This window comes from Pinus tabuliformis, chromosome 8, assembly GCF_031772625.1.
Source record: "Pinus tabuliformis cultivar Carrire ecotype Pingquan chromosome 8, CPIR1, whole genome shotgun sequence".
In the NCBI taxonomy this organism is placed as follows: domain Eukaryota; kingdom Viridiplantae; phylum Streptophyta; class Pinopsida; order Pinales; family Pinaceae; genus Pinus; species Pinus tabuliformis.
Genome location: NC_142294.1, coordinates 495,254,185 through 495,268,678, shown reverse-complemented (window position 1 = coordinate 495,268,678; position 14,494 = coordinate 495,254,185). Strand labels below are relative to the sequence as shown.

The window sequence follows — 14,494 nt, the reverse complement described above, 5'->3', positions numbered from 1 at the left end:
CCCCCATGGTTGACATCATCATCATGAATCCTATTGGTTCTTATAAAGTTGATTTTGGTTGTACATTTTTGTTTTGAGGCTCATTTTTGACCTCAAAATTTCTCTAATGTAGAGTTGCCTCTTTTGTTGAACAATCATCTTGTTCTATCTTTGTTGATGAGGATGAGGAATTTTATTAGTAATGATATGTTAATGTAGCCATTCATTGTCTTTAGCTCATGTTTTATTAGAGTTTTAGCACATATAGCCCCACATATAGAGGATGAATTTGGAGTCTTCTTTGTAAAGCCTCATCTATAAAGGCTAATTTTATATTTTTGCACCATGTAATCATCTATTGGAGATAATATAAATTTGGATTTCCTTCTAACACGTCATTTATATGTGTGTGTGTGTGTGTCTGTGTGTGTGTGTGTGTGTATGTATATGATGTTTCGACCAAGGTCACTTGGAAGTGGGGAGCAGGAGCAAACTTGGGAGCGGGGAGCGACATTGGCAAAAGCTCTTGAGTCAGGAGCGAATTTTTATATAATATATAGTTTTATATATTTTGATGCATATATGTCAACAAAAGCATGTAGAATGATGAATTAGATATAAAAAGCATAAAAACATGGATTAAACCATATAACATCAATCATCTAGAAGTTATAATCTTCATCAACCACGTCCACAAGTTATAAGTTCTCATTTATATAGCATGTAAGGGTGCACATAACCAAAATAGCATCAAGTGCAATCCATCTCTGAATCGAAAATACATCAACAAATAGGCTCTAGATGGCCTCTAGCATCCAAAAATATCATGTTATAACAAATACTTACATATCATCAAAATCATTGCTTATCTTGGGATCTTTGTCATTAATATCACCCACTAAGCAATTAACTTAAGACAGAAAAAATGTAGCATGTCAAGTCAAGATTTTGTTTGAGTGATGGGTATATTTTTAGTAGGGTCATGATAGAGGAGTTCAATAACGAATGTCACTAACGTCAACATACATAGAGGGCTGGTGCTCTTGATTAAATATGAGTCCCATACCCTAGTACATGACAAAATCCAATGAAAACATTGCTATCCTCCCAATCCCAAAATCCTGAAAAACGATAAGTTTATTAGATTTTGAGTGAGATCTAAAATTCTACTTTCTCCATATGAATTCCAATGAGGTCGAAACCACCCTCAAACATCCTGAGTCATTTCATGGTAATGTTGAAAATTTAAATAAAATGATGAAAATGAAGGTTAAAGGGGAATGTCACTTTTACTTTGAGAATTTAACATTACCAAGAATTTCATATCAATACTAGGGCCATAGGCTTGAATCTTAGGCTGCTCTACTCAAAAACTCTTGTTTCTTTGAAAAAAAATTATGTTTGGAACATCTTTGTGAAAAATTTTGTGAAAAAACTAGGGAGCAATTTATTTTGCGAGAGCGCACTCTGGGAGTGATTCGAAAAGGGGAGGCGCTCCCCCGCAACCATGGTTTCGGCCGACATTTCCATTTTTCGAAGGTCGTGTTTCGGGTCGTACCCGTATTGGAAACTTCTAGACGTTTCATGTAGCTTAGTTACAATGGGTTTCTTTACATTCAGTAACTGGAAATAAGAAACTCAAGTTCTACCAAGCTTGCATGGAAAAAGATTGATCTTTCATAACAATAATTTTTACCGCTACAGAAAAAACTACTCTACCACATGAAAAAAAAAACAGAAAATCGAAGATGCATGCAATAATGACCCCTTGACAACCCTCTAAACTGCTTTTGTAGTTTTTTTCTCTATTTTATCTAATCTCAACAACCTGAGAAGCATGCCATAAAGTATGACGCCATCCTTCGAAGATTTTTCCCTGCCCTTTGAGTGAAAAAGTCTACTTCTACTATAAATAACCCTAAAACCAACTATAGCACCATGCTCTAAAAATATAAGAGCAAAAAATAGTAATATGGGTTAGATGGGGGTGGGGGGAGGAAGAGGCGGGAGGAGTAAGGGGGTGGGGGGAGGAAGAGGCAGGAGGAGTAAGGGGGTGGGGACAAAGTCACATGGTTCGGGTTCGAAAATGATTAGGTTCGGTTTGTGTTCGAATTTTTTGATGAGGTTTGCCATTAGGTTTGTCTATATACATTTTCTATATATATATATATCTATGTTGCCAGGAAACGTGGGTGCGGGGACGGGGACGGGGACGGGGACGACATTTTTGGAAACAGGGTGCGTGGGTTCGTCGGGTAATATAATAATATTAAATTTTAATAATTATATTTTATAAATTATAGATTATAAATTTATAATTAATAATATATATGAAATTTGAATTTGTATATTTTTTCGAAACCCATTCTGATAATGCATAAATGGACCTGCTTACCATTTTCATCTGATGGCAGTGTAGCACATGCCTTCAGAATAATAGTGAAGATCACCTGGTTTGGATTTATGCCAAACCAAAGCATTCTGCCACAAATTGGAAAGCATCCATGCAACAGTTGTGGTCAGCATATCCTGCTGTCATTGAGTTCCACGAAACCGCATACCACGCAAGCATCCTATCAAATACAGTTTTGCAGGTCAAACTTGTTCCCTAACTCTATATTGCCATAATAACATTGTAGGCATCATTGTTTGTCTGATCACACTGCTATAATGTCCATCCTTTTCCATGCTTCCAATTTCTCTTCCTATGCTTATCTTTCATTTTATTTTCCAAATCCAACAGAATTTCAGACCTTTCTCAATTGTTATGTTACCTATTTGACCCTCAAACACAAGTCCCCAGTATTAGCTACCATAAAAAAGAGTGAAGATATTAACTAATGTTTTATACAGACAAGCATAACATCTGTTGCTTGATGCAATTAACTTATTCAATTTAGAGCTGCACCATATTTTCATCCAAAAATGAAACACATGAAATCAGTACAAAGTCAATTATACAGCTTGTTGGCAAGCGTCTTTTGTCAAGCCAACATATGGAATAATACATTACAGCTATAAACTATAATTCTTGTGTGCATCTCTCTATGTCCATTAATGTTTGTCTATGTGTATGCATCGATTTGTGTGCATACATCTACATCTTATATGTATTTATGTGAGATTTGAATTTCAACACTTCTCATCATGAGCAAAAATAGAACAAGAGTGTCTCTGAAAATGCCTTTACTGCTATTTATAAGTCATTACCTGAAGCTCCAAGGAAAAAAAAAGGTCTCTAACTGAAGCCCGATCCCTATTCTGCCCAGACAAGCTCTCTGCAATCATATATCCAAGGAGGTCGACAGTCCACTCACATCTTTTGTTCACTTGAATATCTTGATGTAACTTCAACCTAAAAATTTTGAAAATACCCATGCTACTTCAAACTTGTTGTATGGGCTCTTGTCCTTGAGAAATGCCCTAGGGAGATATAGCCTTTGGCATGATACATGAAAACAGTAAACAGTCCTCAAACCTCCACTCCCTTTGTAGAGACACCAACAGAATAATATAGCACTTCCAGCTAACTTATTTTACTTAAGCCTCAATATAAATCCCAAAAAAGCAGAGTTGAGGAAATAATGAAGTGGATTAAATCACTCAGTACGGTTTCCTGCATGGTGACCTCATTTATGAACTTGGAAGAATAGTGGCAATTACAACATATGCACTTCTTGCGCTTTTGATGAGACTTCAGTGGTCTTTACAACTTGCTGAAAAGCACAAACAAAATATAAGCTTCTTCCTCTTGTAAAACAATGCAGATTCCCACCACTCCTATTGCACATCATGTGATGATCACTACCACCTGCTCCTGTTTCTTATCATGCAGCATAAAGTGCACATCAGGTACATCCCCTGATTCCTTCATCAACCCTGTCAGTCACTGCAATTCTGCATAGATCTCCTCTGTCTGTGGGTGTGATCTATCTCCTACAACAAATGTATGCACTTTGTTCTTAACCTCAATCCAACTACATATTATTAATTATATTTTTAATATAGTTTTTTTATGAAGAACTCAAAGAACCCGAAGAACCCAAAGAACCAAACCCAAAGAACCCGAAGAACCTAAGAACCAAGGAACCCGTTAAAGGAAAAGAACCAAATTTTTTTTTTGAAGAACCCAGTTCTTCATGGAAGAACCCCTACCCGAATCCGGTACTTGGGTGCGGGAACCTGGGACAGGTTCGAGAACCCCACCGCCGGGTGCGGGTACCCGTGCAACACAGATATATATATATATATATATATATATATATATATATATAGATATATATATATATAGATATATATATATATATTAAGTTTAAACTGAAATATAGGATAAAGTGGTAAGCTATCAACATCAATAAACATAAAGAATGAGATCACGAACATAGAAATTGCAAGGACAGATTACAAGCTTGAGTTGTGATATGAGGTTATGAGTTTTGATCTATGGACTTCGTCAATGGCTATGAGGTTCAATGAGGTTCGCCAAAATTCGAACCTCAAGGTTGAAGTTCGCCGAAACTTGTGTCATAGGGTGGAGAGGGGATTTCTATGGGACAGCCAATGAAAACTGCCTGAAAACGTTGGCTTGTATGCAACCCTTATTGGTTGAGAAAGCTCCTATTGTCTGCTATTAACATAGGCACACCGAAATTACACTTAAATTTTAAAAAGGTACACCTAGAATCTTTGACAGGAGTTGGAACTGCTTCCATGGTGCTCGAGATGCTTACAATGGTTTTCTTGGATATTTAGTAATTCCAAACAAGAAAATCAAGCTCTACTAAACTTCAATTAAAAGAAGAATGGTCTTAAGGAAAAAACTACACTGCATAAAATAAACAGAAAACTGAGGACGAAAGCAATAATGACCCTTTGACCAACATTCTGAACTGCTTCTATAGTTGTTTTATGTCCTATCTAATGTTAGCAGACCTGAGAAACTTGCCATAAATTAGGATGAGATCCTTTTAAGATTGTTTTCTGTCCCTTAGGTGCAAAAGCCTACCTCCATTATTAAGTATAAGCCTGTAGGACAAATCATCCAACAAAGGATGCAATTACGATCTTTTGGGGGCTTTTTTACAATACTTATATTATAAGAAGTGGCCTTCTATCTCTGGCATTACTTGAGATAGTTACATCCTTGATTGAAGATAAACATTCTTATAATCAAACAACCTTGGTGTCATTCCAAACCTCCTCCTGTATTGTCTAAACTGTTGATTTTTAACTCCATGCTTTATCTTGGATCATTTCAATCTTCTTTTCATGCATGTTTCCTCAATTTCTGTTTTCATATTCAAACTCTTTACACCCACAAATTTGATACATTAATTTTTTGATATTTCTCATTTATTAATCAATATCTAGATATTTTATTTCGTTTCATTAAAAAATGACAACCACCAGCTATCTTAGTATCTAGGTATTTAAAAAAATTCTCATGTTTGAACAAGAATGGCTTCTTAAGATGTTTTCCTGGATGAACTGAAAACCTAATTACTAGAGAGTGTCATAGTTGGCAATGATATCCTGTATACTCTAGTCTAAATAGATGCAATAAGCCATGTCCTAGTCTTAGTGGGGTTGTGTGTGCTGAGAGAGAGAGAGAGAGAAATACCTTATAAGCAACTATGTGGGCAATTGGAAGACCTTGGTGACCATTTTGAGCACATAAAGAAAGATCTCCAATGAGATCCAAAAGCTTATGCCGACATGGCTCTTCAGGAAACCGCAATGGGGGATTCAGCCAACCTTTTTCTATGCTTCACATTCAAAACGATAAATTACAATGTGCTTTCCAAATATTGGACCAACCAATTGTGCAAGCAGTAGTTTGAACTTTTAACAATGTCAACTTATATCCACAACTACTCGTTTACAGAAGTTTTGAGCAATGATGGATATATTAATAATGAAATGCATGCTTTATGAAGCCAAATCATTCATGCCCCTGACTGATGACTATATTTGATTGTACAAAACTGACAAACATACTTAGAGAGAGAGAGAGAGAGAGAGGATCAATGAATCACACACACACACACACCCTAGTGATAGAAATCCAAAAGCTCTGCCATCCTAAAAATCACTGTTCCAAAGTAAAAGTTTTATGCACTTGCAGAGAGATGTACTTAGTATGATAACTTACACCAGAAATCACTCTGGTTTGTGGTTCAATTTTATTGTATAGAATCAGTCAGCCTAGACTATACATTTTTTAAATTTTTTAATTAACGCATCTTGATAAAATACAAATCTTCAGCAATATTTGGAAGCAAATCATTGATGCAGGAGCAAAACAAACTTAGAAGAAATACACTAGAAGCCCTGATTTTTTCTCTGCACTAAATATAAAAACCTGAATATCTCACTTCAGTATAATGTATCTTTAAGAATGTGTGTTGTTCCTTGATAACTGAAACAGAATATTCAGAGCATGATAGACACAAATATAACTGGAGTAAATAAATAGAACCAGAATATGGAAATAACAACAGTAAGAAAACCTTTATTGATTTCAGAGCTGAAACCAATGTTCACTTGTCCCTTTGCACGAATAACCTAATATTCACTTGGCAACCAATTACATAGCTTCTACTACTATATAAAAATTTTAATTCATCAAAACCATAAAACCTAGTGGACTTCCATTAAACCTCAATCACTAACTTGTGGACCTTCTTTAATGAGGCCACTTACATTTATTGATTTAATACTCTACCACCTCAGGGGCCTTATTTAATAAAGATTGCCGCAATACATTAAGTGAGAAAACATTCTCCTATCCAGTTGCAATTATCACGATAATATCAGAATTATCATGATAATATTGCCAAAATCAATCTCGACGATAATATCAACAGTAATTATCATGATAATTTTCCTTTTCAAAAATATAAAATGCCTAACCTCATAGGCTTAGCATTTCAATATCTGGGGATACATATGGGGCTGAAGTACCTTGTAGAATCATCCCATAGCCCAATCCTCATCTTTGGAGGGGCAAAGCTGCATCATCAAGGTCAGAATTGCTCTTTGAATGGGGTACAATGACCTATGGAGTGTTGCTGAAGGAGATTAAGACCAACTCTCAAGCGGTCTATGCAGTTGTGATAACACCACCTGACAAAAACCTCTTAAGATCAAGTGAGACCATTAATCATTAGGGACAAAAACCACTTATGCATCATAGTGGATCATACCTAATGCTATGGGCATAAGAATACTTCACACAAAATGCTCCTTTGAATGTCTAATGAGATCCAGACAGGTAAACAAGTTACTCACTTATCTTAGGGATGATTAGGTCAACAACCCTATTAGGTGTTTCCAGCCCCGAGGGTGAGTGACATGTCCCAGCACAAACCATTATTTCAAAGGTGTGTGTGACAATGTTGGTTATGAAGTGGGAAAGACTTCAAGGCAAGTGCCACAACCATACGACTAGCTAATGAGGATCCAATACCCTAAGTGTATCAATGTAAAGAGGGAGAAATTGTGTAGCCATGAGTTATCCCTTTCCTTGGCCAGCTTTTTCCACCCCTTTGGTGCACCTTTTACTTTTAGTGATTTGTCTTTATTTGGTGCATAGATTAGGAGCACAAGCTTGCTTTTGTATTTTTCCAGTACCCCTTTAAGATGAAGTAGTTTATTGCTTATCAAGGTTGTGAATTTCAAGAGTTCCTTTCTTTAGATGAAGCACTAAATGCTTAAGGAACTGGGTGATGACTAAAGAGGGGGGTAGAGCTCATGCTAGCCTTCTGCCCATACACTAAATAATGTCCCAGCCATCTTTTGCATTTTCTATTTTTCTCTCATTGTGGGTTTCTATGTTTTTTGCTTTTAGCTACATCAACCTCCAAGACCAAGTTTTCGAGCCCTAACTCAATGATATGGATGAAGGGTACCAACTCCAATGACCAATGACCACTAGCTCGAAGAATGGAGGTGGATAATAGGGATAGATGGAAAATGGTAAGTATGGATTACCTTGGACATGCTACATCAATTAGTGCCTTCCCAATAGTGCCCTTCCTAAACCCTATGGCGTCAAAGGAGGTCCCACTAGATTACAGTCAAACACTGACCTCCCAAGTGAAGTGAAGGAACAAGAATACAATTGGGATTGATCAGTTATCTATTTTTCCTCGTGATCCATATTAGTATGCCCATAACATTAAATGAAAGAACATGATTGCAAAAATGATTAAAGTACCTCTAAATGGATGACCCCCCTTCCTTCAAGAAAAATTACCAAATGGGAGAGATATAAGACAGGAACAATAGGTGGAAAACCTTGGCATAATGTTAGGTGTTGATCATATAGGGTTGTTGGTTGGTTGGTTGTCCAAAGAGGAAAAATAAATTCTCCTTGGGGCTACACATTTTTTGGTGGGTAACATCTGGCTCCAACTTAGGGACATGCATTGACCATAGAGCACATGATCTATGTGCTCAGATGAAGACTGCATGAGAATCCCAATAGTCCCTAGAGCTCATAGACCTATTACCTACACACTAACAACAACTTGTTGATAGCAATTGAGCAGGTTGTTGATCGTCACCCTTGCGATATAGAATAAGGACAATACTAAAATAAAATGTTAGTTAAAATATACATGATATCTAACTACTATGTAGACACATCAACATAGTCAATATCAAAAGAAGGATGTGTTACCTACCAAAAGTGGGTAACCCCATAGGAGAAATAATTTCTCATATCTTGGACAACTAGCCAACCAACATCCCTATGCGTTGCTCAGTCACGATAATATGCCACATTCCTTCGCCATTTGCAGTGGTCATATACCTCTCACCATCTAACATTCCTCTTGAAGGAAGGTGGGTTACCACTTGGCAGGTACTTTAACCATTTTGCATTCAAGTGATTTTACTTAATGCTTTAGGCATTCTAACATGGATAAAGGGCCAATCTGGTTTAATGATCAATCTTGACTATAAATTTGTTCTCTCACCTTACCAGTGGCGTTAGTCTTTAGCGCTAGTCCAATGGAACCTCCTCCGATGCCTTAGGGTTATAGGAGGGGCACTAATTGGGAAACTTGGATTGAAGTAGCATGTCCATAACCATTCCATACTTATCACTTTTCATCATTTTGATTTCACATCCATCCATTAGGCTTATTGTCATTGGTTCATTGCGATTTGGCACCCTCACAACCCCATCCCTTAATTAAGGCTGAAGAACTTCCCCTTGGAGGTTAATATAGCTAAAAGAAAGATAAAAGCATAAGATAGCCACAATGAAACAAAAATGAGGAACGCATGGGAAAAATCCTACCATGAGCTCTACCCCCTTCATTAGCCATCACTTGATTCCTAACCACTAGACGATCAATCACATAATAAAGGAACCCTTGTATGTCCCAACCCTGATGAGCGAGAAATTGAATCATCCTTAAGGGATAAAAAATGCTACATCATTAAAAGAAAGCTTGGACACCTAAGTTAAGCTCCTTATCAAAGCTTTCTCAAAAAGAAGTAAAAGGTGCACCAGAGGGGTAGAAAAAGATAGCCAAGGAAAGGAGTATCTCATGCCTCCACGATTTCTCCATTCGTACATTTATACACTTAGGACGATGGACCTCCATCAACTGATCCCATGGCCATGGCACCTACCCATGAAGCCTTTCCCCTTCGTTGCCACCACTATCACAAACACCTATGAATTGAAGGGTTAACTTTGGACATGTATCCTCCCCTTAGGGGTTGGAAGCACCTAATAGGGTTGACCATCTTGCCATCCCTAACAAGATAGGGAACACTTTTACAGGACTTGGTAGTTAGATATTTGAAGGTGATCCCAGTTTGACATTTTATTATGCCCTTCACAATTAAGTATTGTCCACTATGATGCACCTATGGTCATTGTCTCTAATGAATGGTTACTTTCACTTGAGTTTGAGATGGTTTTTCCAAGTGGTCCTTCACATATCTGTGAAAGCCTTGAGGGTACCCATTCCATCCTTTCACTCAGCATGATAACCAGGCCTTTCTACACTTCCGGAGAACAGTGATGACCTTGTAGATGTAATGTTTGCCCTCCATAGCAAATCATTGGGAACTTTGATGATTACAGTATTTGATTGACACCTTAGAGCATCCCAGAAGCTGAAGCACTAAGCTCACTTTGCTTAGTGTAGGAGATTCTTAATGATGTACCTAGTGGATGTAGCATGCACCCGGGTTGGCCTTGACACCGTTTGATGGGCTTAGCTTACTTCGTGCTAATTACAGTATGAAAAAGAATGAAGATGAAACTGTTAAAGAAATTAATAGGAGGTTCAATGGAATTATAAGAGAATTATCTCAAGGTTACAAGCCTCCTGATAGACTTTTGTTAGACCATTACATTGATGCATTTGATGCTGACACTTCTTACGAATTGATGCACGGAACACCTGCTAATGTAAGGGTTGCTCAAGCTTTAGCTGAGGAATCAGAAAATGACAAGAAAGCATCCGAGAAGTTTGAGATTCCAAATATTAAAGAAGAGGAAAATGATCATGTTAAAGAACTAGCTCAAAGCATTAAAAGTATGCAAGATGAGCACAAAAATCAAGTCATTGTCATGCAAAATTTAGTTAACATGAAGGAGTCTCACGAGAATGCGCCGCGTGATAATAATGATCAATCCTGGCCTTGCTGCAGTACTTGTGAAAGTTTTCATGATTAATCTACTAGTGCTTTTGCAAGAGGAAGAATGGTTAGTGGCACTGCAGGGACTAGTAACCAGATTAATCATTTTGACAATGAAAAGGAAAATTATATGCATCTTGTTAAGGAAATAACTCAAATGATCAAAGACATGAAATCTAGTCAAGCAAAATTTATAGCAGATCACGCTAGAGAAATGAGTTCGATGGGGAATAGGTTATAGGCAATGGAAGTTGCTCAGTATAATCAAAGGATCAATTTTCAAGACATGATGGATACCATAAAGGAAGGACATGTTGAGGAACTGGAAATCATGTAGACTAACCATTCTAAATAGATGACCACCATGAAAGACCATTTGATCACCATGGAGGAAAATCATGCCAAGGAAATCAGTACTATCAAGCATTAGCATTCCAACCAATTGAATTACATTAAGGATAGGTTGCAGAACTCGAATAAGACCATGAAGGATGATCACACACAACAAATAAGAATAATGGAAGAAAGGCAATTACAGGTAATTAGTGCCATGGAGGTTAACTACTCTAAAAAGATAAAGACCATGGAGCACAATCACACACAGGAAATGAAAGCCTTGGAAGCTAAGCATTTCACTCTTTAAGATAGATTCATGGAGACAAAAATCGATCAAGCAAAATTAATAGTAAGACATGCCAAGGAAATGAGTTCCATGCAGAGGAGGTTGGAAGAAATGGAAAAATTACAAAAGATGGAAAGGTTGCAGATACAGGAATTTCAGCATGGATCAGATGATGAAAGGAACAAAGAACTTTCGACAGATCATAAGCCTCCCAGTCCGCCAAAACGATTCTCATCTCACTGCAAAGAGGTCTCTTGTCCCATTGAAAACAGGTTGACTGAAAATGCCATGATTGGAAAAGAAATTAAGAAAGATCAAACTTATGTATCACCTTTGTCAGAATAAGGTTGGGCATACTTCAAGCTCTTCAGATCTTTCGCCCAAACACACTTAAGATCAAGACAAGAAATCTACAGGGGTCTTGCTATTGACATCACATCCCACCAGGAACAAAAGTAAAAGCCAGAGAAAGAGAAGAAAGAGGTTTGATGCATCTGATAGTAGAGAGCAGCTCAATATTCGGATAAGACAGAGTCCCACAATATACAAGATTGAGCATGGAAAATCAGAGAAGCAGCCTTCAGACCTGCCAGAGAGCTAGCAGATGCTCAGTATGTACTATGTACTATGTTGAAAACGTCTAATGCCATGGGGCACCATTTGTATAGTATCTCTAATCTTACTCTCTTTTATTATATGTCATTAGGTAGTTTTATTTCATGCATTTATATTATGTCTTCTATATTTCACTCTGATAGGGTAGAATTTCTATTCCAGTGGTATTTTCTATATATGCATGATGATTTCGATCTTGAATGGATATCTATTTGATGAACCTATGTTTTCTTGGATGCAGGATTCTGGGGTTCTCACAATACTTCATGGAAGCAACGTCTTCCCATATGGAGCAAAATGTTGCACTCAAATTGTCAAAGTTCCAAGGAAGCGGAAGTACCAAATTTTTTTCAAATGGATCAAATTACCTATCAGCAATCCATGTGTCATGGTTACCCCATTTTGCAATTTATATGATGTAAATGATCCTGTAAGACCTTGAGTATATGTAACGACCTAGGTAAGCCTATGATTTTGGCGACAATTTTCATCCTAGGAGGTTTTTTAACCTCGCTGATTATCTGTGTTTCTAAACACAGCTAATCAGAAGAGTTTTTCCACCTCCATCTTAAACCCCCAAAGCTAGGGCAAAATTTATTTTCGAAGTCTTACGTGAGTCCTAGTGATTTTAGTCGAGTCTAATGGAAAAGTGATTCGGGAATAATTTAAGCTAGTTGGCTTAATTATTTTATTACAAATCACTTGGTCTAGTAGATCATATTATGTCACGGGTGGGTTACGTGTCTTGAAGGTCTAAGCCAAATGTGTATTCCCCCTTTGAGCATTGTAAATATAAGATCTTATCTATTATAGAGTGGAAAAATAATTAAATCCCCTAATATGTAAATTAATTAATTTTTCTAGCAAAATAAAATTAAATCCTAAGCTAGAAAATTAATTAATAAAATCAAAATTAAGTTGTTTTAGGAAAAATAATTCTCCAAGTGGAAAAATTTGTGGGTCCTAAAGGAATCAATTTTTAAAGGTCCTCCACCAAGGGAATATTGTATCTTTCAAGAAAAATTGGACTTTTGGAGGTTGGTGGTTAAGTCAAAGTCCATTTTTTGAGGAAATTAACTCAAAATAATTAATTTTGAGTTAATAAAAATGAAATTAAATGACAAATTCGAACAATTCTTCAAAAATAAAAAATCAAGGGCCAAGACTAAAAGATCTTGAAGTGTTTATCAACAGCCAAGATTATTTTGACAAGGATCAAAGAAACTAGCCACTATTTTTCCACTTGGAGGATAAACCTATAAATTAGAGAGTCATTTCAGTCTCTAGTATCTTGATCTCTGGCTAAAAAATTTCTGCTGAAGCAACTTTGTAACTTTTATCTCGCCGGGAACTATTTTTCAATCATAATAAAGGCTTTGGGGTGTAATTCAAGGTGTTCTTGCTTATTGATTTGTGGTATGGATTGGTTGTGCATCTCTATGTTGTGTTGAATATTGGTAAGATTTGTTTTTTCATTAGATGGAGATCAAACCATACTATTGACAGTTTTGGGCTAATCTTAGGTGGTTTGATTCCCCATGTGATCTAACAAATTATTTTTGAGATAAATTCATAGTGCTTTGTTAAAATTGGCAACAAGGGCCAAACTACATGTGGGTCATCTTATTTATGGCAACTGATATTTTTCTTGGATTCCTCTCGTCGAGAAGTGTTAGATTGATCTAACGATCATTCGATTTTGACATGTATTTATAGAGATATGAATTTATTTGTATAAACTTGAAAATTTGTCAAGGTCGGGTAGCAAGATAAAGTGTTTGGCACACCCCCAGCTTAACTTCAATGATTCATATAAAAGGAAGATACCTTGTGGCATTATTTCACATCATCTCAACACTCATCTCCTCTCTCCAAATCTCATTAGGCTAGCGTAGGAGCAGTTTCTCTCACACGTGCAAGAGGAAGGACTAAAATTTTGTTTAGGGTAGCATTGACTTTTTGGGCTGCATTGACCAAGGTGTGGGGCTGTTAGAAGATGCGTTGACTGAACGTTGACCAGCGCATGTTGTTTGGGTGTCGCGTTAATCAACATTGACCAAAGAGTTGACCAGCGTTGATTGGTTAGGGCTGACTGCAGGCTGCTAATTTGTTGATTGTTGTTTTGACCATTGACTGAAGGTTGTTTTGGGTTGCTGAAGTTTGTTGTTGAAGACCGAGTTCTTCAAGGTTGACTAGAGGTTAATTCGGGGCTGTTTGACTAGATTTGACTTTGCTGGATGCTGATTTATTATTGCTGATACAAAATATCAAACTTGTGATACTGTACTATCTCTCTCTCTCTACTGTATTATTGAAGATTATAAAAGAATTGATCAAAGGGTTTTCCCACATTGGGGTTTGTCCCTGGCTAGCCGCCACATCTGGTGTCTCTTTTCTTGGCTTGTTTTCTATCAATTTATCTACGTTCTATAAGCATTTTACTCCATGTTAATGTGATTGCTAAACAGTGAAATTGACATTGGGCTAATAAGAAGAAATTGAAGAAAATTGTTCTAAGCATAGAACATACCATAACTTAACATGGTATCGGAGCTGAGGTGAAGACAAAGCCCAAGCAAGAGCAAGAGAAAGAGAAATCACCAAAGACTATTG

The 14,494-nt window shown here is 36.9% G+C and overlaps 1 protein-coding gene across 5 annotated transcripts in view; it reads right to left on the bottom strand.

Annotated features, from left to right (window-relative positions):
- LOC149236250 (putative UDP-3-O-acyl-N-acetylglucosamine deacetylase 1, mitochondrial) overlaps positions 1–14,494 on the bottom strand; it is a 305,454-nt gene that overhangs the window by 78,601 nt on the left and 212,359 nt on the right. For 4 of the 5 annotated variants that reach the window (XM_089461538.1, XM_089461534.1, XM_089461535.1 and 1 more), the window contains one exon: positions 5,600–5,744. The exons of the other annotated variant lie outside the window; for it this stretch is intronic. In XM_089461538.1, the coding sequence (XP_089317664.1) occupies positions 5,600–5,744 (145 nt within the window). The remainder of the gene's footprint in view (positions 1–5,599; positions 5,745–14,494) is intronic. 5 annotated transcript variants of the gene reach the window in all.